The 26,519-nt window shown below is 47.8% G+C and overlaps 1 protein-coding gene across 4 annotated transcripts in view; it reads left to right on the forward strand.

Annotated features, from left to right (window-relative positions):
• Window positions 1-26,271, forward strand: part of LOC120994872 (CD99 antigen-like) — a 71,322-nt gene extending 45,051 nt beyond the window's left edge. For 2 of the 4 annotated variants that reach the window (XM_040423741.1, XM_040423743.1), the window contains 7 exons: window positions 5,921-5,968; window positions 9,426-9,446; window positions 10,618-10,641; window positions 11,117-11,143; window positions 16,362-16,475; window positions 18,691-18,747; window positions 23,861-26,271. In XM_040423741.1, the coding sequence (XP_040279675.1) occupies window positions 5,921-5,968; window positions 9,426-9,446; window positions 10,618-10,641; window positions 11,117-11,143; window positions 16,362-16,475; window positions 18,691-18,747; window positions 23,861-23,886 (317 nt within the window). In that variant the 3' untranslated portion in view covers window positions 23,887-26,271. Of the gene's footprint in view, window positions 1-5,920; window positions 5,969-9,425; window positions 9,456-10,617; window positions 10,642-11,115; window positions 11,144-16,361; window positions 16,476-18,690; window positions 18,748-23,860 lie in introns of all 4 variants that reach the window. The other 2 variants (XR_005777488.1, XM_040423742.1) reach the window with 2 other exon arrangements.
• The last annotated feature ends 248 nt before the right edge of the window (window positions 26,272-26,519 follow it).

The following is a 26,519-nucleotide window of genomic DNA, read 5'->3' on the forward strand; positions in this document are numbered from 1 at the left end:
ACCGGGCATCATTGGGGGGGACTTTGTCTTTGGCAAGTCCTTTATTTAGCGGCAGGGCACGGATGCTGCCTTCAGGGGACGGCTGTAGGCAGGAGGCCGTCTGCCACATCCAGGCGCGGCGGGGGCTGCTTACTTGGCGCGAACGGCGCCATTTCATCTTGGCCCTGGAGGTAACCAGCTCGGCACTTCATCCACCTCGGGGGTTAAAATCATTTTGCCGCGCGCGCGGCTCTGCTTCTCCTTCAGCGCGGCAGGGGGGGGCGGAGCTTCCTACATGCGCTCCGCTACTTCCGGTTTCGTCGGGCTCCACATCTCATAGTGCTGCGTGGAATCCTCTCTGCCGTCCGATCCTGAAGCTATTCATCTCCGTGCCTGCTGCCTCTCCTCCACAGCCTCCTTCAGTCTGCTCCCCTTGCTGCTGCCGCTTGCATCATCCGGGTCTGGTAGGACTGTTAACCCCCTCCGTGCCACCAGTACTGTTGCTTGGGTGTAATCCCCGTTCCACTTTTTCCCTGGGGTCTCCCACTTTAAGTGCAACATTTTTTCCACCATGTCAGACCCTTCTGCAGCCGCCAAGCCTTGGTACCATGCCTGTACTGCTTGTAGGGAACCCTTTCCCCGGGGGCAGTCTGATCCGCACTGTCCTGCATGCCGAGCTCCACCGCAGCCTCAGTCGCCCGCTGTGTCGCTCCCTGCTTCCTCTGACCCGCCTGACTGGGCTAGATCCCTGTCCCAGGCCGTGGAAAGCCTCACTCATGTCGTGGGCCGCCTAATAGACAGGCCGCCTACCCCGCAGGACGCCACTCTTACTGTCGCGCCCTCCGGGTCCACCGCTTCTGCCGCTGCAGCGGGTTCACCCTCTCTTAGTGACCCCTCCCGAGCTAGGCACTCTCAGAAGCGTCTTAGAGTAGAGCGAGCCTCCTCCTCGGATGCCTCCCTCTCCCCGCCACGCGTGCGCACTCAGACGGGCCTCTCCTCTCCAAAGGATTCGCTCTCTGAAGGTGAATTGGCGGTTTCAGATTTGGAAATGGACTCGGCCCTGCCGTCCAAGCTAGCCTCAGCGATGGGTCAACTCATCTCTGATATTCGTGACACCTTTAAGGTGCAAGATGACCCCCCTAGCTCTGACGCAGCTAGCGTCTCCTTTATCAGACCCAGGCAGGCCTCAAAAGTCTTTCCAATCCACTCTGATTTCTCCTCCGTGGTATCTAAGGCTTGGGCTCGCCCGGACGCCCGTTTTGTCAATCCCAAGAAGCTGGACATTTGCTATCCTTTTCCAGCCGATGTCGTGGCCACCTGGTCGTCCCCACCCAAGGTGGACCCCCCTGTGGCCCGTCTGTCAAAGAACACGGCCATCCCTGTTCCCGACGGGTCCTCTCTTCAGTCAGCGGAGGACCGTCGCATGGAGACCCTTTCCAAGGGCATTTTTGCTGCCTCCGGTTCTGCTCTCAGACCGGTTTTTGCCTCTGCTTGGGCAGGTAAAGCAATCTCTGCTTGGGGTGCGCAGCTGGAACAGGAGTTGGACTCGGACGTCCCCATCCAGGACCTACGTTCCTTGGCCCAGCTTATTATTCGGGCCGGGAATTTTGTTTGTGAGGCCTCCCTTGATGCGGGAGCCCTTATTGCACGCTCCTCCGCCCTGGCAGTTTCCGTCAGGAGGGAGCTCTGGCTGAAGGTTTGGAAAGCGGACGCTGCCTCCAAACGTTCCTTGGCGGGGCTACTGTTTGCGGGTTCCCGCCTTTTCGGGGTCCGCCTAGACGAGCTTATTTCGGAGGCCACGGGTGGTAAAAGCACCCATCTTCCTCAACCCCAAGCCAGGGGCGCCCCCCGCGGACGCCCTGGTGCATCTCGTTTTCGGTCCTCCCGCAGGACCTCTGGGGCTCCCCCCGCAGCTGCCGCTTCGGCCCCTCCCCAGGATAAGCGTAGGAAGCCGTTTTTTCGGGCGCAGCCCTCCTGGCGCAGGCCGCAGGCTGCCCGCACACCCGCAGCAAAGCAGTCCTCTGCCTGAAGGCGCGCCCCCACCCACCCGGGTGGGGGGCCGGCTCCTCCTTTTCAGGGACATCTGGATGGCTCACGTCTCCGACGCCTGGGCTCTCGAAATTGTGTCCTCCGGATACAAAATCGAATTTGCGTCCTTCCCTCCAGATCGGTTCTTTCGCTCCCGCCCGCCGCGGGACCCGAAAAGCGCGGCTGCGTTCTCCGCGGCTGTTCAAGCCTTACTGGACAGGGGGGTGATCACCCCCGTTCCTCTAGAGGAAAGGTTCCAAGGGTTCTATTCGAACCTCTTTGTAGTTCCCAAGAAGGGAGGTTCAGTGCGGCCCATTTTGGACCTCAAAAAGCTCAACCGTTTTCTCCTCCTTCGCCGGTTTCGGATGGAGTCCCTCCGTTCCGCGGTGGCTTCCCTGGAGCAGGGAGATTTCATGTCTTCCATCGATATACAGGATGCCTACCTCCATGTTCCGGTAGCCCGGTGTCACCATCGCTTCCTCCGATTCGCCGTGGGGGACCTCCACTTCTAGTTTGTCGCCCTTCCCTTTGGGCTGGCAACAGCCCCCCGGGTGTTCACCAAGGTCCTGGCCCCGGTTTTGGCCTTACTCCGTTCCAGGGGTGTTTTTCTGCTACCGTACTTGGACGATATCCTCATCAAGGCTCCGTCCCTTTCTCAAGCGGTTGCCAGCGTTGATCTCACTCTAGAGACTCTGGCGAGATTCGGTTGGGTCATCAACTTCCCCAAGTCCTCCCTTCCCCCCTCCAGACAACTGGTCTTCCTGGGAATGCTTTTAGACACGGGAGCGGCGGAGGTACGTCTTCCCTCGGAAAAACGACTGATCCTCCGTCGGGCGATTCGGGGTCTCCTTCTCCGCCGTCGACCGTCCTTCCGCTTCTGCATGCGGGTCTTGGGGCAGATGGTTGCCTGCTTCGAGGCGATCCCATTTGCGCAGTTTCACTCCCGCCCTCTCCAACGGGCGATCCTCTCCTCCTGGGACAAATCGCCGGAGTCTCTGGATCATCCCTTCCATCTATCGCCTCCGGTGCGGTCATCTCTCCGCTGGTGGTTACAGTCCCCTCTTCTGGGCAGGTCCTTTCTGCCGCTCAACTGGTTGGTGGTTACAACCGATGCCAGTCTCTTGGGCTGGGGAGGCGTGTTTCCTCCCCGATCCGTCCAGGGCATTTGGTCTCCATCGGAGTCCAAACTCTCGATCAATGTCCTGGAGCTGAGAGCGGCCCTTCTGTCTCTGCGACACTGGACTCATCTGCTGAAGGGTTATCCAGTTCGTGTGCAATCGGACAACGCCACGGCCGTGGCGTACATAAACCACCAGGGGGGCACTCGCAGCGCTGCAGCAATGCGGGAGGTCACCAGCATTCTCCGTTGGGCGGAAGCCCACGTCCCGGCCCTATCTGCAATTTTTATTCCAGGGGTGGACAATTGGGCGGCGGACTTCCTCAGTCGCACCACCGTCGACCCCGGCGAGTGGTCTCTTCACCCGGAGGTGTTCGAGGCCATTTGCCTTCGTTGGGGCATACCGGACGTGGACCTCCATGGCCTCCAAATTCAATCACAAGGTCCCCGCCTATCTGTCCAGGGCCAGGGATCCGGGAGCCTGTGGAGCCAACGCCCTCGTTCTTCCTTGGCGAGGCTTCGCGCGTCCATACATATTCCCTCCCATCCCACTCCTGCCCAAGGTCCTTCGGAAGATCGCGGCGGAAGGCGTCTCGGTGATTCTGGTCGCTCCGGACTGGCCCCGCCGGTCTTGGTATGCCGACCTCATGCTGCTCCTGGCAGACTCGCCCTGGCCGCTGCCCGCCAGGGAAGATCTTCTCTCTCATGGACCGATCTTCCACCCGCGTTTAAGGTCCCTACGTTTGACGGCGTGGTTGTTGAGACCACCGTCCTGACACGTAGGGGTTTTTCTGCGGACGTCGTCCGCACCATGATCCGCGCCCGTAAGCCGTCCTCTTCTAGGATCTATTATAGGACCTGGAGGACCTATTTGGGGTTCTGTGCCGATCTGGGGATTCCTCCGCTCCGCTTTTCTCTCCCCACCGTTTTGTCCTTCCTGCAGAGCGGACTTTCCCAAGGTCTGGGCCTTAGTTCTTTGAAGGGTCAGGTGTCTGCGCTGTCCATTTTGTTTCAGCGCCCACTGGCCCCCCTTGGTCCTGTCAAGACCTTCCTTCAGGGCGTGGCTCACGCGGTTCCCCCGTACCGCCCTGGGACCTGAACCTGGTTCTCTCAGCGCTCCAGGCTTCTCCTTTCGAGCCTCTGCGGACGGTTTCCTTGCGACTTCTGTCCTGCAAGGTTATTTTCCTCGTAGCCGTCACCTCTCTTCGGAGGGTGTCCGAATTGGCTGCACTCTCCTGTCTGGAACCTTTCCTAGTGTTCCACCAGGACAAGGTGGTTCTTCGTCCGGTCCCTTCATTCCTTCCTAAGGTGGTCTCCGCCTTTCATCTGAACGAGGACATCGTTCTCCCCTCTTTGTGTCCTTCCCCTTCCCACCCGCGGGAGAGGAAGCTTCATCGCCTGGACGTTGTCAGGGTGCTCAAGGTTTACCTGGAGGTAACCAGCTCTTTCAGGCGTACTGACTCGCTCTTTGTGGTTCCGGAGGGGTCGCGCAGAGGGATGACTGCATCCAAAGTTGCTATCGCCCGTTTTGTCAAGATGGCTGTTACTGAGGCTTATCTCGCCATGGGCAAGGTTCCGCCCCTCGGTGTTACCGCTCACTCCACTAGAGCGGTCGGGGCTTCCTGGGCTCAGAGGAATCGGGCTTCTACGGAGCAGATTTGCAAGGCGGCCACTTGGTCCTCCTTGCACACCTTCACCAAGTTCTACAGGGTGCATACTCATGCGTCGGCTGACGCTGCTTTAGGCCGTCTGGTGTTGCAGGCGGCAGTTGATTGATGCCTCTGGTGTTGGTCTAGTTTGTTCTGGTCCCTCCCTTCTGGGACTGCTCTGGAACGTCCCATGGTTTCCTGTGTCCCCCAAGGAATATGGGCGAGAAAAGGAGACTTTTGTATTACTTACCAGTAAAGTCTCTTTCTCGCTCTTCCTTGGGGGACACAGCACCCGCCCTTCATTTGGGTTACAGTTGTGGTTCCGGCTTGGTTGCCCCCGTTGGGGCTCGACAGTTCTTTTTTCCGGTTGGTGGTTATCTTTCACTACTTGGACACGCAACTGGCAGTCTCTTCTCCAGGCTGAAGGGTATAGCTGATGGAGGAGGGGCTTACAGCTTTCACTTAGTGTCACGCCTCCTAGGGAGCAGAGCTATACCCATGGTTTCCTGTGTCCCCCAAGGAAGAGCGAGAAAGAGACTTTACTGGTAAGTAATACAAAAGTCTCCTTTTTTCACGCATCACTTCTGTGTTGCTTGAAAAACGCAGCATGTTCTATATTGTGCGTTTTTCACGCAACCCTGGTCCCATAGAAGTCAACAGGGCTTCAGTGAAAAACCTGTGAAACACGGAAGCAAGTGCGGATGCGATGCGTTTTTCACTGATGGTTGCCAAGAGATGTTTGTAAACCTTCAGTTTTTTATCACGCGCGTGAAAAACCTCATCAAAACGCATTGCACCCACGCAGAAAAAACTGACAAAACTTGCAAAATGGTGCGAGTTTCACTGAACGCATCCGGAGCCAATCCGTATCGTTCGTGTGAAAGAGGCCTAAGGCTCCAACTGGGGATGTGACCCTGCACGCGCGGACACTATTCAATCTGTGTTAGCAGTGTCAGACTGTGCAGAGTTACACCCGCAACTGGTGACACCCAGCGGAAGCTTTAATGTCGACTGCTGGCAAATGATTTAGAGGTTTCTAGTAGGAATAATAGAATGCTGCCTCGACATAGTCCTAAGCATCGATGTTCCAGAATTGTCTGTCTAATCGCAGCCAATGTGTTGGGTCTTTTTTCTCTTTCCGGTTTAGATATTGGCGACGGTGATCTTGGTGAACTTGGCCCTGAGGACCCTAGAGGTAAGATGTCTATACATACCGTACATGAAATAGCTTTATTCTCTTAGTGTGTTTAACACATGAATTCCTGTTAGCCCCATTTGGTTTAGACTCCAAAGTGTTAGGTGTGGCACAAACCTCAAATAATGAACATCGGAAAAAAAAAGAGCCAAAACAGATTTATCTAATGACCAGAAAGAGGCGCAAACCTAAATCCCCCCCATAATGTGTGTAGGACGGTTAGTCAGGTATAGTGATTTCTCTGATGTTTCCAGCACACACTAGAGAATAGGATTTCCTTCAGCGTGGTGAATAATACTCGTTACATACCGCACTGTTTGTCTTCCTGTTTTTGTAGATTCCTTAGCAACATGGGCCACATCAAATAGCCGTCATAGCTGAGTGATGTGGACTGCGCACTTGGCCGTAGTCATGTAATGCACATGGTGTTCTGTTAATGGGATACTGAACCTTTAAGGGTACATTCACACGACCGTATTTATGGGTTGCGCAACGGATGCGGACAACACGCCGTGTGCTGTCCGCGTCTCTGTACTTCCTTTCCACGGCCCTGCAAAAAACATAGAACATGTCCTATTCTATAGTCACTTCTATCTTGGACTACTTTCGCACTAGCACTTTTACTGCATCCGGCAGGGCTCAGCAAAAACGCTTCCGTTACTGATAATACAACTATCTGCATCCGTTATGGATCCAGTTGTATTATCTTTAACGTACCCAACACGGATCCCTCATGAACTCCATTGACTTGCATTGGGAGTCATGATGGATTTGTCTTGCTCCGCATCCTATGATGGAAAGAAAACCACAGCATGCTGCGGTTTGCTCTCCGGTAGCGTTCTGTTCAGTTACGTTTTGTCCCCATTGACAATGAATGGGGACAAAACGGAAGCGTTTTTTTTCCGGTATTGAGATCCTTTGATGGATCTCAATACCGGAAAATAGAAACGCTAGTGTGAAAGTAGTCTGGCCGCGTGTGTTTTTGCAAAATGCACACGACCAGTATCTGTGTGTTTACGCAATTTGCGGACTGCAAAACACTTAAGGTCATGTGAATGTACCCTAAACCCATCTTATTAATTAATCTATTATGCATATATATTCCTTAAAGGGTTGTCACTTCAGCAAATGGCATGTATCATGTAGAGAAAGTTAATACAAGGCACTTACTAATGTATTGTGATTGTCCATATTGCTTCCTTTCCATCACATTATACACTGCGAGGAAAAAGTTCCGGCCTCTCTGGTGGGCAAGACTGTGGGAGCGCACATAGTGCCGTGCTTTTTTACTATAGTGTGCAGGCACGACCACTGGTGCTGTATTGCAGGCTGGTCATAGATACGAGCTGTGTATAATATGGACAATCACAATACATTAGTAAGTGGCTTGAATTAACTTTCTCTACATGATAAATGCCATTTAAGTGACAAAACCCTTTAAATTTGAATGAAAAGCAATCGCACACGCATGGTTTACTCTCTCTGCAGACAGCCCTCTCTTAGGATAGTGATCATTACTTTATGAATATCTTATTGATGTGCCGTACATCATTACTGGAAAAATCCCTGGGCTGTCATAGGAACTGGTGTATATAGAATTTTTTGGAACAAGGTGTATAGAGATGCGCCTCAATGTACGCTACAGAACATGCCTCGCACCTTCCAGGAGCTTTATAATTGGGATTTTTTTATGTTGTGCTTGCTTTACATTTGGAACCTCAGCAGCAGACCTATTCCACTGTAGGAGTGTTCATCTAGATCATATTTCTGCGGATGGGTTTATTATCTCCAGGAACTTCATTCACTGCTCCACCTAGTGGCTGGTACTGGTACCACACTCTTCTGGGTGATACTCCTGTCCTGTAAATGTAAATGGGTGCGGGCCGGAGTGGTCTTCATTTGAAAAAAACACATTCATGAGAAACTGAAAGGGGTTGTTCTATGATATTACACTAAGGATAGAGTACACGCGTCTAATCTGCTGGGATCCCAAATCATCACATCTGGGCACAGGAAGGGGCTGGCGTAAAATAACAAAATAAGCTGACCCGTTGACTTGCCCACCGCTCCAGCAGTCCTAGCCACCATTTGCAGAGCTTCAGTGCTGATTTTAGGTCAACAACAAATGACTGCTGCAGCCAGGGGTGCCCCTAGCCTTTCTGATGCCTGAGGCGAAAACTAAAATGTTGCCCCCCCAATGCCAATTCCTTAACCTAACCCCTTTGCCACAATGAAAGCTCTCATTGCCCATGGCCCTTCCTCTTGCCCCTACCTGGTGCTGCGATCGCCTCACCTGGCCTCATTGGTGGTGCACCCCTGGCTGCAGCGGTCACATACTATTATTTTACACCAGCCCCTGCCTGTGTCCAAATGTTGGACAACCCCTTTAATAAACCACTGGAGTCGCTCAATACTGATCGGAGGGTGGCACCTTCTGCCCCCTACATCCAGGAAAACCTTCCCATGGTAGATGACTCACTGAGAAGATGGGGCCTCAGGCTGAATAGTGTGGCAGATAGGACAGAAGGATTATATTCTCAAGAAATCTCTTCCATTGTCTGTGGAGACGCGAGTAGGTGTTTGCGTCCCTTTGTAACGAGGATGGTAATTAGGATTATTAGTATCACATCCTCCTCCGATAAAAGAGAACACAATAAAGCTGATGACCGTTTCAACTATGTGAAAATCAGACGTGGGATTTGTAAACCTTAATGGCTACCCAGACGCAGTGGGAACAAGACTATGTACTGTGTACGCTTCTGGGCGCTCTGTAACTTTAGAGGAGTTGGCCAAAGTATAAAACATGCCTGGGCCCCTCATATAGATTATACTTCTCCCAGCACCTGTGTGGCCCCTGGTCCCTGTTCGGCCGCTGCTGCACCTCCCCGTCATGCAGATTAAAACATCTGGCGTCAGAGGGGACACGGGTGCCGGGGAGTGGGGCAAGTATAATCTATATAAGGGGACATGTCTTCTACTTTGGATAACCCCTTTAATGTACTGTGTGCAATATGTATAATAGGGCACCCATAGATGTGTATGGAGACTTACCTCCGGGTGCCCTCTGTGTGTACAGATACCAATCCTGTATCAGATTCTGTACAAAATCGGCACTATGGTTTACATAGTCTCCTGCTCTCTCCACAAATCCTCATGAATGGAGTCACCTACAATTCTTTTTAATATAGTCCGATTTTCTTTTTTCCCAACATTTTCCAAGAATTCTGACTCTGTAAAATTTCCGATTTTCTATGGGTCGCCATGCTGACTGTTAGATGGTGTGCCCTCTAGTGGCAGAATTCTGTCAGTCTCTGAACTGAAAAAGGCAGCTATGAAGGATATTCTATGCCATAGCTTCCTGGACTGTGTGATTAGAAATCTGCATCAGTTGCCCACCGTAGTGTATACCGCTATACACCTCTATTTTCATGTGCGTTTTTTTGTTTCTTTATTGCAGGACATGATGATAAGCCAAGTGGTAAATGGCAGATACCTTTTTATTAAAGATGGGCTAGAATGCATTTGAGCAGGCTGCAGTGGCGACTGTTTCCTTGCACTATGAAAGCTTGCGCAGTACAAGAAAGCTGAGCATTAACAATGTCTAAGGGTGGGTTCACATCACGTTTTTCCCATCCGTTTAACGGATACAAAAAACGCATACGTTAAACGGATGCCTTAGACCAGGGATGGCCAACCTACGGCTCTCCAGCTGTTGTTAAACTGCAATTCCCACCATGCCCTGATGTAAACTGATAGTTGCAGACATGCTGGGAGTTGTAGTTGTGCAACAGCTGGAGAGCCGCAGGTTGGCCATCCCTGCCTTAGGTTCCATTCACACGTCCGCAATTCTGTTCCGCATTTTGCCTGTGGTGCCACACTATGTGCTGTCCGGATCCGCAATTCCGTTCCCGAAAAAAATAGAACATGTCCTATTCTTGTCCACAATTGGTAGCAAGATTAGGCATTTTCTATTAAAGTGCTGGCGATGTGCGGTCCGCAAAATGTGAAACGTACATTGCCGGTGTCCGTGTTTTGCGGATCGGTGGAATGGATGTGTGAATGGACCTTTAGACTGATGCCATACAGTGGCATCCATTCACCATAGAGTTCTGTTTTAAAAAAAAAAAAAGTATACTTTTTTTTACCGGACTCTGCAGGATAAAAGAACGTTGTGTGCTGCGTTTTAGTTTTTTTTTAAATCCTTTTTTTTTTCTAACGTATACATCAAACTGAGACATAAGACGAGATGTGAAACCACCCCAAGCTGTCCGGGCTTTGATCCTAAAAATGAGCAGCGCTTAATGGCTGATGACGCTGCTGCAGCCAGGCACAACGCAGAGCTGCGCGCTTGCACTTGTAGACAGGCCTTTCACCTGCTTTGCTTAAATAGTTTGTCACTTGGCCAAAGCTGTTTATTATTCACATCCATGACATTTTTAAATAAAAAAAAAAAAAAAAATAATTCCTTCCCCTTGAAATTCTGTATTAGAGATGTTCCCAGGAACTGAATTGAAAGCGGTAATACAATTCACCCCTGTATTAACCAGATGCTCAATGTTTCGGAGATAACTGATCGCTTGTAGTCTTGTTAACATAATGTCTTTAGCTTCTTCTAATCCTGCGTGTGTTTTGCTTGCAACCTTTGCTAGGTCGTGCAATGCAACCATCATCTGGTAGGTCTCCATGCATCTCCTCATCACTGTGTACTGTGTCCTTCTCCTTCTGAGACCCTTTAACGTTCTATTGTGGAATCGCTGGGTCAGCAATACCCTAATGACGGATCAGGATCTCGCGCCTTTTACAGCAGCCTGTATTCTGAGATACTGCTGACCTGCTGCTTCAGGTTACAAGATGCCAAACACCCGGCAGGATTATTATTACTGGGGTGATTGCCAATTGGAAGTGTTTTGATGACCATACTGCTTTAGGGAATGGCTGAGAATGGAATTCCTCAATAGACCTCTAGGTGTGTGTCTTCTCTAAAATGTATGTTGGAGGGTTTCTCGGATCAGCTTTACCTACTGAAATCTCTGTGTCGATGACTGTAGTCCGCCTGATTCTGCTTCCACTCTTCTAACCTACCATGCATGTTCTCCCATCTGGAAAGTAATGTGTTCCGTAATGGTCACTGTTTATCTTGTCTTGTAGGTGCAGATGGACAGGGTCAAGGAGAAGGTATGACCCACAAGTGGCTTAGTAGTTATGTGTAGATGCATTGTAAACCCTACTGGTTCGGCACCATGTTATTATGGTGTTAGAATAAGGGCTTGAATAGGTCTACAGTAAAGTAGGGCTGTTTCGATACCACAATTTTGATTCGGTTTCGATATCATAAAAAAGTATTGCAATACTCTATACCATGCAGGGGGGGGGGGAATTAAATAAAATAAAACACAAAAAAAACTTTTGATTATTTAAACGTAAAATGTTGATTGAATTAAGCAGAAAAACCTTGCTTACTATTAATGTGAGGCACATGGGGTCCAGTCCAAAAGCGTGTGCCTAGCCTGACATTAAAAATAAGTGACCCCCCCCCCCCCCCCCAATCATGTTTAAAACACGAAAGTGGCAAGATTGGGGTTAATGAGTCACATTAACCCCAAATCTTGCTGGCTGCCTGACACACACTGTACACTATGCAGTCACTGCCCCCACGGTCACATATACACACTATGCAGTCACTGCCCCCCACTGTCACATATACACACTATGCAGTCACTGCCCCCACTGTCACATATACACACTATGCAGTCACTGCCCCCCCACTGTCACATATACACACTATGCAGTCACTGCCCCCACTGTCACATATACACACTATGCAGTCACTGCCCCCCACTGTCACATATATACACACTATACAGTCACTGTCACATATACACACTATGCAGTCACTGCCCCCACTGTCACATATACACACTATGCAGTCACTGCCCCCACTGTCACATATACACACTATGCAGTCACTGCCCCCCCACTGTCACATATACACACTATGCAGTCACTGCCCCCCCACTGTCACATATACACACTATGCAGTCACTGCCCCCCACTGTCACATATACACACTATACAGTCACTGTCACATATACACACTATGCAGTCACTGCCCCCACTGTCACATATACACACTATGCAGTCACTGCCCCCACTGTCACATATACACACTATAGTCACTGCCCCCACTGTCACATATACACACTGTGCAGTCACTGCCCCCACTGTCACATATACACACTATGCTGTCACATATACACACTATGCAGTAGGGGTGCACCGAAATGAAAATTCTGGTCCGAAAATTCAGGATGCCCTTGACCCGAAACCGAAACTGCCTTTTTGCCCAAATACTTTTAAAATACTTTTTTTTTAATGATTTTATTAATAATTCTTTTTCATGAATGAAATTCATCTGTGGGTGGCGCTGTTATGGAGGGGGGGGATATGTGCACTGTTATGGGCATAACAGTGCACAGATCCCTTTCCCCATAACAGTGCACAGATCCCTTTCCCCATAACAGTGCACAGATCCCTTTCCCCATAACAGTGCACAGATCCCTTTCCCCATAACAGTGCACAGATCCCTTTCCCCATAACAGTGCACAGATCCCTTTCCCCATAACAGTGCACAGATCCCTTTCCCCATAACAGTGCACAGATCCCTTTCCCCATAACAGTGCACAGATCCCTTTCCCCATAACAGTGCACAGATCCCTTTCCCCATAACAGTGCACAGATCCCTTTCCCCATAACAGTGCACAGATCCCTTTCCCCATAACAGTGCACAGATCCCTTTCCCCATAACAGTGCACAGATCCCCCCTCCCCATAACAGTGCACAGATCCCCCCTCCCCATAACAGTGCACAGATCCCCCCTCCCCATAACAGTGCACAGATCCCCCCTCCCCATAACAGTGCACAGATCCCCCCTCCCCATAACAGTGCACAGATCCCCCCTCCCCATAACAGTGCACAGATCCCCCCTCCCCATAACAGTGCACAGATCCCCCCTCCCCATAACAGTGCACAGATCCCCCCTCCCCATAGCAGTGCCATAGACTGATCCCCCTACCCATAACAGCCCCGGCCCTGCTGCTCACAGCAGACTAATCACTCACGGCATCTTTATTTTACCTTACAATCGTGACGCTCCAGTAACAACTCTGCAGGCAGAGTGGAGGGCGGAGTAACGTCACTTACTCACGTGACGCACCTGCTCCGCCTCCTTCATTCATAAAGTGGGCGGAGCAGGTGCGTCACGTGAGTAAGTGACGTTACGCCGCCCTCCGCTCTGCCTGCAGAGTTGTTACTGGAGCGTCACGATTGTAAGGTAAAATAAAGATGCAGTGACTTAAAGTAAACCGCCCGCCCGGCGCGGGTGACAAATCCCACAAATCCCAAACCCCATATTTTCTGCTGATATGTTCCAATATCGGCCGAAATGGATTAGGCCAATTTTCGGCCGATCTTTTCGGTGCACCCCTACTATGCAGTCACTGCCCCCACTGTCACATATACACACTATACAGTCACTGCCCCCACTGTCACATATATACACACACTATGCAGTCACTGCCCCCACTGTCACATATACACACTATACAGTCACTGCCCCCACTGTCACATATATACACACACTATGCAGTCACTGCCCCCACTGTCACATATATACACACACTATGCAGTCACTGCCCCCACTGTCACATATATACACACACTATGCAGTCACTGCCCCATATACACACTATGCAGTCACTGCCCCCACTGTCACATATATACACACTATACAGTCACTGTCACATATACACACTATGCAGTCACTGCCCCCACTGTCACATATACACACTATGCAGTCACTGCCCCCACTGTCACATATACATACTATGCAGTCACTGCCCCACTGTCACATATATACACTATGCAGTCACTGCCCCCACTGTCACATATACACACTATGCAGTCACTGCCCCCACTGTTACATATACACACTATGCAGTCACTGCCCCCACTGTCACATATACACACTATGCAGTCACTGCCCCCCCACTGTCACATATACACACTATGCAGTCACTGCCCCCACTGTCACATATACACACTATGCAGTCACTGCCCCCACTGTTACATATACACACTATGCAGTCACTGCCCCCACTGTCACATATACACACTATGCAGTCACTGCCCCCCCACTGTTACATATACACACTATGCAGTCACTGCCCCCCCACTGTCACATATACACACTATACAGTCACTGTCACATATACATACTATGCAGTCACTGCCCCACTGTCACATATACACACTATGCAGTCACTGCCCCCCCACTGTCACATATACACACTATAGTCACTGCCCCCACTGTCACATATACACACTATGCAGTCACTGTCACATATACATACTATGCAGTCACTGCCCCCCCACTGTTACATATACACACTATGCAGTCACTGTCACATATACATACTATGCAGTCACTGCCCCACTGTCACATATACACACTATGCAGTCACTGCCCCCCCACTGTTACATATACACACTATGCAGTCACTGCCCCCACTGTCACATATACACACTATGCAGTCACTGCCCCCCCACTGTCACATATACACACTATGCAGTCACTGCCCCCACTGTCACATATACACACTATGCAGTCACTGCCCCCACTGTTACATATACACACTATGCAGTCACTGCCCCCACTGTCACATATACACACTATGCAGTCACTGCCCCCCCACTGTTACATATACACACTATGCAGTCACTGCCCCCCCACTGTCACATATACACACTATACAGTCACTGTCACATATACATACTATGCAGTCACTGCCCCACTGTCACATATACACACTATGCAGTCACTGCCCCCCCACTGTCACATATACACACTATAGTCACTGCCCCCACTGTCACATATACACACTATGCAGTCACTGTCACATATACATACTATGCAGTCACTGCCCCCCCACTGTTACATATACACACTATGCAGTCACTGTCACATATACACACTATGCAGTCACTGCCCCCCCACTGTTACATATACACACTATGCAGTCACTGCCCCCACTGTCACATATACACACTATGCAGTCACTGTCACATATACATACTATGCAGTCACTGCCCCCCCACTGTTACATATACACACTATGCAGTCACTGCCCCCACTGTCACATATACACACTATGCAGTCACTGCCCCCACTGTCACATATACATACTATGCAGTCACTGCCCCCCCACTGTCACATATACACACTATACAGTCACTGCCCCACACCCCCACTGTCACATATACACACACTGTACACACAATGCAGTGTCCCCCACCTTCCTCTTCCCGGGAAACCTAAGAGCCCAGGCAGAAGCACGTGTCTTTACTCTCCGGTATAAACTGCAGACAGGGAGGGTCTTCCATCTGATTGGCTGTCTTGACTCGCCTTCTCTCTTTTATTGGCTGAGCTGCTCGTCCTTCATTTCTGCTGCCCTGAATCACAGAAATACAGTGAGTGGCAGCGCCTGGGTAACCCTTTCCTTTCCAGATCAGAGCTGTCCCTGTTAACTCTTTCAGTGCAACAGAGGAACTTCTAGTAACCTGTTTTGCACAGTTAAGCTACTAGTACTGTCGGCCCTGCTGTGCTCTTATGATGATGAGAGCGATATGCATTACAGACTGTAGCGCACAGCGCAGGTCAGGGCTGTCCTGATCATACACAGTGTATGGTAATGATGGTGCAGCAGGGCAGGCAGCCCCCACTGCATAGTAAAAGCCCACGTCCCCCCTCCTGCATGAATTACCCGCCCATTCATTGGGCTCAGCGGCGACCACGTCATAGGAGAAAGGGGTTCCCTCCTTCTCCACTGTCTGGCCGGAGAGAACTTGCGCGGCACACGCCATGTTCTCTTTATAAGAGAAGCTACTAGGCTGCGCAGTCTAGTATCGAAGAAATGTACATCACAGTACCGAATCGATACTGGTGTAAAAGTATCAATTGGGTATCGAATTTTCAATACCCAAAACAACCCTACAGTAAAGTAAAATAATACCCCCCCCCTTCTTCCAGGCTGCTGCATTCCAGCGCAGCCAGTCCTGTCCCCAGTGCTTCCAGTTCCCTGACATCCCCTCCATCACATGCACCTCAGCAGTCACGTGTCCTTAATCTGCACATGATGCCATTGAGGCCATGGCTGCACCAGTGAAGTTGGCAGCTTCTGATCCACACTGATGGAACCATTGGCACTGTAACGGAGCTGCCTGGAAGAGAGGAGTGCCTCTTTTATTAATTGCAAACAATTAAAAACATTTTCAATGACAGATGTAATTGACATGGATTATGATTAATTACCACCTCAAAATGCTTTGTACATTGCAGGCAATCAGAGCGTGTTGGCCGGTGTGGTCAGTGCGGTGGCCGTGGCAGCAGTCGGGGCGGTATCGAGTTTCATAGCTTACCAGAAGAAAAAGCTCTGCTTCAAAGGCAATGCAGGTAAAGTACTAATGACCTGTTCATGTCGGCCTCCATCCACAATATTGTTTACCGCTGGCTCAACCCCAAAAGTGCACAGAGTGGTTACTACTTTATTCATGTCATTTAAAGGGAACCTTTCCCATACGTGCAGTCCTGTCTGTGGCAGCCTGGCGCGTGGAGCTAAGCAGTCTGCTAGATAGTTTTATGGGAAAAACTTCAATTTAACTTAGAATTTGCCTAATAGTCCAGTGGGTGCTCCTGCTTAGCGATTGACATCTATCGCTCTGTCATACAGAGATGGCTGACCATCGCCAAGTAGACCTGCCCTCTGGACCACGGAGCCTTGAAAGAGCAGGGAGTTAAGTAAATGAAATCCAAGTTCTGCGGAGTCTTTTTGCACAGAACTATACGCGGTATCATTCTGCTCCGCTCCTCCAGCTGTAGAACTTGCTTCCTGAACATCAGACCTGTCAGGTTTCTAAGGAAAGAAAGACCTGTCAGGAGGTTTCAAAGTGACAGTCCTAATCAAGTAAATAGTAGAGAGCTGCAGGAACCCGGCGCAGCCATTATACAGTGCTCAGAGCCTGACCCCCGCTGATCTGATATTGATGACCATTCCTAAGGATAGATTATCCCTTCAAATCCTTCCCGCCCCACAATGTAACTGTACATGGAGGTGAGGGATAACTTCCCGCACCACGACCTACATTTATGTGGTGGGGATGGAGCGGGCATAGCAGTTGAGTCTCTGCCATTCGTAGTGGGAGCCGTCTGTAATAGACAGCTGGGTAACCACTACAATGTCCAGGATCGGAGCTACTTTAGCCCCTTAGATGCCGTGGTCAACAGCCGCAGCACCTAAGACATTTGACAGAGGAAGGGGTCTCCTATCACTCCACCAGTCTTCCAGGACACAGTCGTGGGGTGCTGGTGTTGGTGTGGCAGCCAGAGGCATAACAGTAATGGCGGGATGGTTTCATATACCAAGAAAAACATTTTTATAATTTAAAGTCAGTCATTTATTATGGTAAACTATGAAAAAACATATACAAATTTCGTATTGCCATATCTGTAACTACCTGTCCTACATTTATCATATGAGACAAAGCCTTGACCACCAGGTAGCTGGGTAACAGTGAAGCGGGCTGGCGCTCTGCTGTTTCAGTAGCTCCCGTTACAGTGCAAGGGACCTACAGAAACCGCATATCACAGCAAGCAATGTTAGCTACTGAAACAGTGGAGCGCCAATGGTGGGGGCTTAGTGTCGCCTTAGTAATGGCGAGAGGATACAACCCCTTTAAGTTATCGTATCATTTAAACCGCACAGTGGACTTTTTTTTTTGCTCATCCCTCCTCCAAAAAGCTGAATAAATATTATCTTGGTACCAATAAAAACGAATGGTCCTTCTGCTAAAAACAATTTACTCACACAGCTCCATAGAGGACAAAATAACAGCGCTAAGGCTCTCAGTATACACAAAATGATCTATATATTTTTTTTAAGTTATTCTTGCACAAAAGTCATAAAACTTAATGTATAGAAATCTGGTATTACTCTTATTCAATTGACTTGCAAAATATCAATTGTACCATGCAGTGAATTGTGGGGGGGGGGAATATCCATATATATATATATATATATATATATATATATATATATTTTTTTTTTTTTTCGTTATATCATTTCTCCCCATGTTCCCCCCCCCCAAAAAAAAGGAATAAAAAGTGATCAAAAAAAGTATATACCCCCAAAAAGGTACAAATAAAAACTACATTTTGTCCCTCAAAAAAATGAGCCTTCACACAGTTCTATAGACATAAAAAAGGAAAATATGCCAATGTTAACATAAAAAAAATAATTAAGGTATTTATTTATTTTTTAGTAAAACATACTAGAAACTATATAAATTTGGTATCTCCATAATTGTACCAACCTGTAAGATAAGCTTGCCATGTCATTTTTAGCACATGGCGAACGCCGTAAACACACAACACAAAAAACGTGGTGGAATTGCATTTTCTTGTTTCAGTTTCACCAAAGATTTATTTTTCCCCCTTTTTTCCATTATAAGGTATGGTGACATATTAAAATACAACATTTGTACCGCTAAAAATAAGCCCTCATGGCAATGTGAATGAAATTTTTTTTAAAAGTTAAAGCAAAAATAAAATTGGCTAATTAAAATTGATTTATCATTATCATCTATATTGTAAGTAATGTATCTCATTTCAGATGATCCAGAAAACGTGAACATGGACAGTCATAAAGTAGAACAGTCAGAACCTCAAGGTAAGGGTTGCTGATAATGTGTGCTTATAGGGCATCTGATCACATCTATTCCTACATCTCCCTTCATATAACAGGTTACCGTATTTTTATGGACTATAAAATGCACTGAACCATAAGACACACCTAGGATATACGGGGGGGGGGGGGGGGGGGGATATATTTTTCATCAGACCTCCTTCATACCCAGATTCATCCTCCTATCAGAGCCAAGTTCCATACCTTAGATAAGACCCACATTGCTCCTCAGATCAGACCCCCCAAGCTCCGGATAGTGCTGACACTCACCGCTCCCTGCTCTTCTTCCGGCCTGCTCTGCACTGTGACCTGATGTTGCATAGCGTCAGGTCATAGTGCGCGCCTTCGTTCACTATCTCCTGACGCTGTATACAGTCAGGACACATGCAGTGAGGTGCCCGAAAGAAGATCAGGGATTGGCAAATATAGCCAGCACACTGTACACTGGTACCACAGGTGCCATCGCCTGTAAAATATACACTGCTCAAAAAAATAAAGGGAACACTTAAACAACACAATGTAACTCCAAGTCAATCGCACTTCTGTGAAATCAAACTGTCCACTTAGGAAGCAACACTGAGTGACAATCAATTTCACATGCTGTTGTGCAAATGGGATAGATAACAGGTGGAAATTATAGGCAATTAGCAAGACACCCCCAATAAAGGAGTGGTTCTGCAGGTGGTGACCTGACCACTTCTCAGTTCCTATGCTTCCTGGCTGATGTTTTGGTCACTTTTGAATGCTGCCGGTGCTTTCACTTTAGTGGTAGCATGAGACGGAGTCTACAACCCACACAAGTGGCTCAGGTAGTGCAGCTTATCCAGGATGGCACATCAATGCGAGCTGTGGCAAGAAGGTTTGCTGTGTCTGTCAGTGTAGTGTCCAGAGCATGGAGGTGCTACCAGGAGACAGGCCAGTACATCAGGAGACGTGGAGGAGGCCGTAGGAGGGCAACAACCCAGCAGCAGGACCGCTACCTCCGCCTTTGTGCAAGGAGGAACAGGAGGAGCACTGCCAGAGCCCTGCAAAATGACCTCCAGCAGGCCACAAATGTGCATGTGTCTGCTCAAACAGTCAGAAACAGACTCCATGAGGGTGATATGAGGGCCCGACGTCCACAGGTGGGGGTTGTGCTTACAGCCCAACACCGTGCAGGACGTTTGGCATTTGCCAGAAAACACCAAGATTGCTCAAAAAAATAAAGGGAACACAAAAATAAAACATCCTAGATCTGAATTAATTAAATATTCTTCTGAAATACTTTGTTCTTTACATAGTTGAATGTGCTGACAACAAAATCACACAAAAATAAAAAAAATGGAAATCAAATTTTTCAACCCATGGAGGTCTGGATTTGGAGTCACACTCAAAATTAAAGTGGAAAAACACACTACAGGTTGATCCAACTTTGATGTAATGTCCTTAAAACAAGTCAAAATGAGGCTCAGTAGTGTGTGTGGCCTTCACGTGCCTGTATGACCTCCCTACAACGCCTGTGCATGCTCCTGATGAGGTGGCGGACGGTCTCCTGAGGGATCTCCTCCCAGGCCTGGACTAAAGCATCTGCCAACTCCTGGACAGTCTGTGGTGCAACGTGACGTTGGTGGATAGAGCGAGACATGATGTCCCAGATGTGCTCAATTGGATTCAGGTCTGGGGAACGGGCGGGCCAGTCCATAGCATCAATGCCTTCGTCTTGCAGGAACTGCTGACACTCTCCAGCCACATGAGGTCTAGCATTGTCTTGCATTAGGAGGAACCCAGGACCAACCGCACCAGCATATGGTCTCACAAGGGGTCTGAGGATCTCATCTCGGTACCTAATGGCAGTCAGGCTACCTCTGGCGAGCACATGGAGGGCTGTGTGGCCCTCCAAAGAAATGCCACCCCACACCATTACTGACCCAATGCCAAACCGGTCATGCTGGAGGATGTTGCAGGCAGCAGAACGTTCTCCACGGGCGTCTCCAGACTCTGTCACGTCTGTCACATGTGCTCAGTGTGAACCTGCTTTCATCTGTGAAGAGCACAGGGCGCCAGTGGCGAATTTGCCAATCTTGGTGTTCTCTGGCAAATGCCAAACGTCCTGCACTTTGTTGGGCTGTAAGCACAACCCCCACCTGTGGACGTCGGGCCCTCATATCACCCTCATGGAGTCTGTTTCTGACCGTTTGAGCAGACACATGCACATTTGTGGCCTGCTGGAGGTCATTTTGCAGGGCTCTGGCAGTGCTCCTCCTGTTCCTCCTTGCACAAAGGCGGAGGTAGCGGTCCTGCTGCTGGGTTGTTGCCCTCCTACGGCCTCCTCCACTTCTCCTGGTAGCGCCTCCATGCTCTGGACACTACGCTGACAGACACAGCAAACCTTCTTGCCACAACTTGCATTGATGTGCCATCCTGGATAAGCTGCACTACCTGAGCCACTTGTGCGGGTTGTAGACTCCGTCTCATGCTACCACTAGAGTGAAAGCACCGCCAGCATTCAAAAGTGACCAAAACATCAGCCAGGAAGCATAGGAACTGAGAAGTGGTCAGGTCACCACCTGCAGAACCACTCCTTTATTGGGGGTGTCTTGCTAATTGCCTATAATTTCCACCTGTTGTCTATCCCATTTGCACAATAGCATGTGAAATTGATTGTCACTCAGTGTTGCTTCCTAAGTGGACAGTTTGATTTCACAGAAGTGTGATTGACTTGGAGTTACATTGTGTTGTTTAAGTGTTCCCTTTATTTTTTTGAGCAGTGTATAACTTAAAATCCTTTGTTTACTCATCTGGAAGCACATGTCATGGGCACCTGCTTTCTGGTAATGCGGGTGTTACATTGAACTTTTAAAGGGAAAACTTAGCCTAGAAATGAATGCTAGAAATAAATAAGTAATGTAGATGTCCTCACTGTTCATCAGACTTTAGTATTTTCTGCAGTATTCTGACAGTCTCCTGCTGATCTGTTCCATCGTGGACTGCCAACCTAAAATTTATATTTTTTTCTGGACATTTTATCAAAACATCCTGGACATCCAACATTTCTTGTGGACAAATTGGAAAACTTTATTGAACCATGAAGATTATTAGTAATACTGTGTCTATACAGTAGGTCAGATACTAATACTGAGCACAGTCCCAGCATTTACTGACAGCTCAGATAATTACAATCAGTGACCTGCTAAAGTACTACCAGCCTCCCAAAAAAAAATCGGACACATCAAATTTTTTTTTTTTTGCCAGAAAGGTACCCTGTTTTTATGACTGTCCAGAAATTTCTGGACAGTTGGCAACCCTGGTTTCATCTTGGGCTTAATCTTAGGTCAGCTGAGTGAGTTGGCTAAGGGTACTTTCACACTAGTGTTTTTTGAGTTTTCCCGTATTGAGTTCCGTCCTAGGGGCTCAATACCGGAAAAAAAAACGCATCAGTTTGGTCCTAATGCATTCTCAATGGAAAGCAATCCGTTCAGTATGCATCAGGATGTCTTCAGTTCCGTCCCTTTTACGGTATTTGGCCGGAGAAAATACCACAGCATGCTGCAGTATTTTCTCCAGCCAAAATTCAGGAACACTTGGCGGAATGCCAGATCCGGCATTAATTTCCATTGGAATGTATTAGTGCCGGATCCGGCATTAAAATTACTGCATTGCCCGATCTGCAGACCTTTAAGTACCGGGACATCAGGGCGTACAGGTACGCCCTGTGTCCCCAAGAGGTTAAAGGATAACTGTCACCTTTGGACCCTAATTTCAATTTTCATATATGTAGTTACTATTACCCTGATATTCCAGAATCATTAGACTGACTTACCCCATATTTCATAAGATCCAGCCCTTAGCAACCAGTCTGCACAAAACTGCAATTTCCTTATTCAGTTAAGATGGCCCCTGATAACTCATCCTGAAGCTAATCCAGCCTGCTCTCACTACCCACAATGCATTGAGCTCCCCATGCACTAGCTTCTGCACCTCAACCAATAGGTGCTCTCCACACTTAAACACGCCCCCCTCCTGCTATTACATACACTTTAGGAACATCCCCCTCCCCTAAAAAGTGCCATCCACAGATCCCCCACTAAACGGTGCCATCCACAGATCTACCCCTAAAAAGTGCCATCCGACGCTCACAGGAGTACATTTAACTGTAATCTGTAACTTTAACTTTTATCATCGCTCATCTCTTTACTTTGATACCTTACTCTCAGCTCCGGTAACAGCAGGCAGTGCGGGCGGCGCTCACTCACTGACATCACGCGCCTGCTCCTCCCACTAGGTCGGCACAGGCGCGTGACGTCAGTGAGTGAGCGCCGCCCGCACTGCCTGCTGTTACCGGAGCTGAGAGTAAGGTATCAAAGTAAAGAGATGAGCGATGATTAGTTACAGACTCTGCTCACCAGCTGTCACAGCAGGTTTGGCAGCGGCGGAGAATGGGAGAAAGACTTTGTGAGATCGGACAGGGCTAGGCCGAGGGGGCGATCATGGTGGGCTTTGGAGCCCTGCGGCGTACAGGCCGGCTGCCTTCCTTTGTGTTGGTGGCATTGTTAGTGGTGATCGCCATCCTGGCTAATAACCACTGGAGTGTGTCTGCCCGCCAGGCCGCCTTGCAGGAGGATATATACAATGCCCTGTATGTTCTAGCATCCCAAGAAGTTTTGACAATATTAACAAATACAGTCGACTGAAAAAAAATTCCCCTAATATAATATTTATTGAGGGGAATTGCTTTCCAGTGATTGGTATTGTTCAGTAGTCCGTCTGCATGTATTGGCCATCTCTGATTCTTCTGTACGAACAAACCCTTTAATAGCAGGATGTTGAACACGTCACTTGGTTTTATTCTTTATTATGTCGATGTCGTAGTATATCTTTAGACAGGATGGTACTTTTTAGTTCCTGCATAAGCCATATCGAACTGTGCACGAGGTGTGTCTGAGGCGGCTTCACAAGCTGAGCCCACTCCATTTGTGGCTGGTGCACGGCTGATTTGCCCAGAATTTTAAAACTAAAAAAATGACCTAAGGTATTGTGGGTTTCGATGGTTACAGGTGACCACGTCTGGCTTCTTGTGATTGCGTTGTAATACCATGTCTGTTTCCATCTCCTCCTGCAGCTCAGAGTACTTTGCTTGCAAAATAGATGCTGGAGTTGGATCACCTCGTGTCTCGGCGCTGCCCATCAAGATGAACTTCCCAAAGCAGATGGACATCCAAATTTTATTTTATTTTTTATTTTCATTGGACGGCTGTTGTAAGCAGCTTGGAGAAATATTGTGTGGACGTTTTACAAATGTTCTTGGTCAGATTGTGCCTGTTACATGTTTGATGTTACAATTTTGGTTCATGAATTGTTTTAATGCTCTGGCTTGCCAAAAAAAGTTAGAAAATCTCTGCTTTTGTTTTATCATTTTTGCTTGTCAGGAAACTGAAACCGCATCCGTTTTGTTTAATATCACATCCAAACTGAACGAATGATTTTTTTCCCCCACTATAAATATACTTAATAACTACCAAAAATATATCGCCAAGTCGTAATTGTTGTGCTACTTGCCCAGCATTTTTTTACATTTTTTTTTTTTTATATATTCCCTCTGCTGGGACTGTTAATATTTGGACTTTACAAGGCATTGTCTTGGATAGAGCTAAAGTGCCTTTTCCATTTTCATCAGCTTTTTTTTGTGTGTGTGACAGATTTATCAAAATGCGCACAATATATGGTAAATTTGTCACAACTGTCATCAGGGGAATAGAGAGTAACCATGTTAAGCAACCCCATCCCTGGAGTAAAATGGTTTAAATAAAAAGTGGCTCTGTTGGAAATGGTGCACGGACCCAGGAAATGAGGAAGGGGGTGCAAAATGTTCTAAAACAGGCAAAAAAAAATCTTCTCCTAAATGCGGCACGGTCTATACAGTTCTGTGCTCTGAAGACCTGGTGGAAGGGTTGTGATCATCACCAGAAGATGCTGGTCATACCATTCCTGGATGTAAAGTAGCGATACTTCTCTTCTCATTGACATTGGTAAATCTGTATGTAAAAAGATGTGGTTTTCAATAGAAGTTGTCCCAAGTGCCCTTACCAGATGTACATGTAGACAAAAAGCTCATGAATTAATATCTGCATATTCTCTTTTTAATCTTTAGCGTTAGTGGTGCAGCTGTAAGGGTGGTAAAGGCCTGGGCGGGCATGGGTTGTTTTTAGAGTAACTTTTACATGATTGCTTTTATATCTGCCAACTGTTCTCATTTGCTTAACTTATTGCTTGGATCTATCGGCTCTCTTGACATTTCTGTCTTGGGTCATAAGGAATACAAGTATTTACTAACAAGGCAGCACATAGATCTTGTGCCCTTCCTCTGTAATTCCTACTAGAAATGTATAAATAAATTGGCACATTGGGGTGTGTCCCTACATACTCGGATACTGTCCAGTCAGTGCTGCCAGTGACACTGTGAAGGAACACTTCCCTTTGACGTGGAGTGTTTGTCAATGTGTTTACTACATGGGGACAAGTCCTCCTTAACTAAAAGGTTAGACTGAAACATACTTTTTACCTTAATCGGCTTTCTCTTTAAAGTGACACTTCCATTGGAAAGGGGTATTTTTTAAAACTCAATATTCATAGGAATTTTTTTTAAACTTTCGCCTCTTTTTTTATTTCGGCGGTACTATGCCATTGAAAATTGAATACAAATAATTTTTCTTCTCTGGCAGTCAACTGATTAGACCGAAAAAGACAGGTCATCCATTGTCATTTGACTGGACATTATACTATTTTTAAAGCTGTGAGGGAAAAATGTTATCTACCAGGTAATCCTCATGATAATAGTAGCTGTAGATTTGGGAAAACCGTATGGAAGCTCTGTTGTTCTCTTGGTAGGCCTAGATAAAGATGCCCACAGAAGAGCATTGCATAGTGTAATGTATAATGCTCTAATTGAGTCACTACTGGGGGCTGTCTCTGGTCAGAGTAAATGGTCTGACTGAGAATGTCGAGCGAGGTCATTTGCTGTTCTAAAAGTCCAAACAAAAAGGATGTTAAAGAGCCATGACCGGATTTGGAATACTGTATAGGGAGTGACTGCAAAAGATTATATCAAGACAAAACATCCAATTATTAAGCTTGCATATAGGTTGCTAGTGATATTTTTATGGAAGTGTCCCTTTAAATCATTTTCTGATTCCCTTTGTATAGGGGACCCCGCATTGTATAGGAGTTAGTTCTATGCAGAAATAGATATCAAGCCCCCATATACAGTAGACCGTTATTGGCCAAACCCACCATTTTTGGTAGGACTAGAAGACCATCTGATATGTATGGATGCCTGATCTTTTTGTTCTCCTGTGAGATAAGCCTCCTCAGAGGCTCTGCACCAGATGTTACTTTAAAGTCTATAGCAAATTATTGAAAAGTCTACATACCCAGCTTTTTTTTTTTTTTTACGTTTTCTGGGTTTGTGGCATTTTTTCAAAGCTCAGCATTCCCCGCATGGCATTTTGTTTTTTTCTATAGGCTTCTCTATAGGACTTTGAAAATCCCATGTAAATTTAACACCCTGAAAAAGCATTAGATAAATACCAACCCATCCTGATGATAATCTAATGTATGGAAGAAGCATGACTGTCCTATGACATGCTGATTGAAATCCAGCATCCACGCCCCTGAGGAGCTTCCCAGCTTATTGTCGCACTCTTCCCAGATCCTGCATGCCTATTAATCTGTCATGTTTATGGAGGAGAATGTATGCTGAGATGGTGTATTGGTCTCATATT

The sequence above is a fragment of the Bufo bufo genome, chromosome 3, assembly GCF_905171765.1.
Source record: "Bufo bufo chromosome 3, aBufBuf1.1, whole genome shotgun sequence".
In the NCBI taxonomy this organism is placed as follows: Eukaryota; Metazoa; Chordata; class Amphibia; order Anura; family Bufonidae; genus Bufo; species Bufo bufo.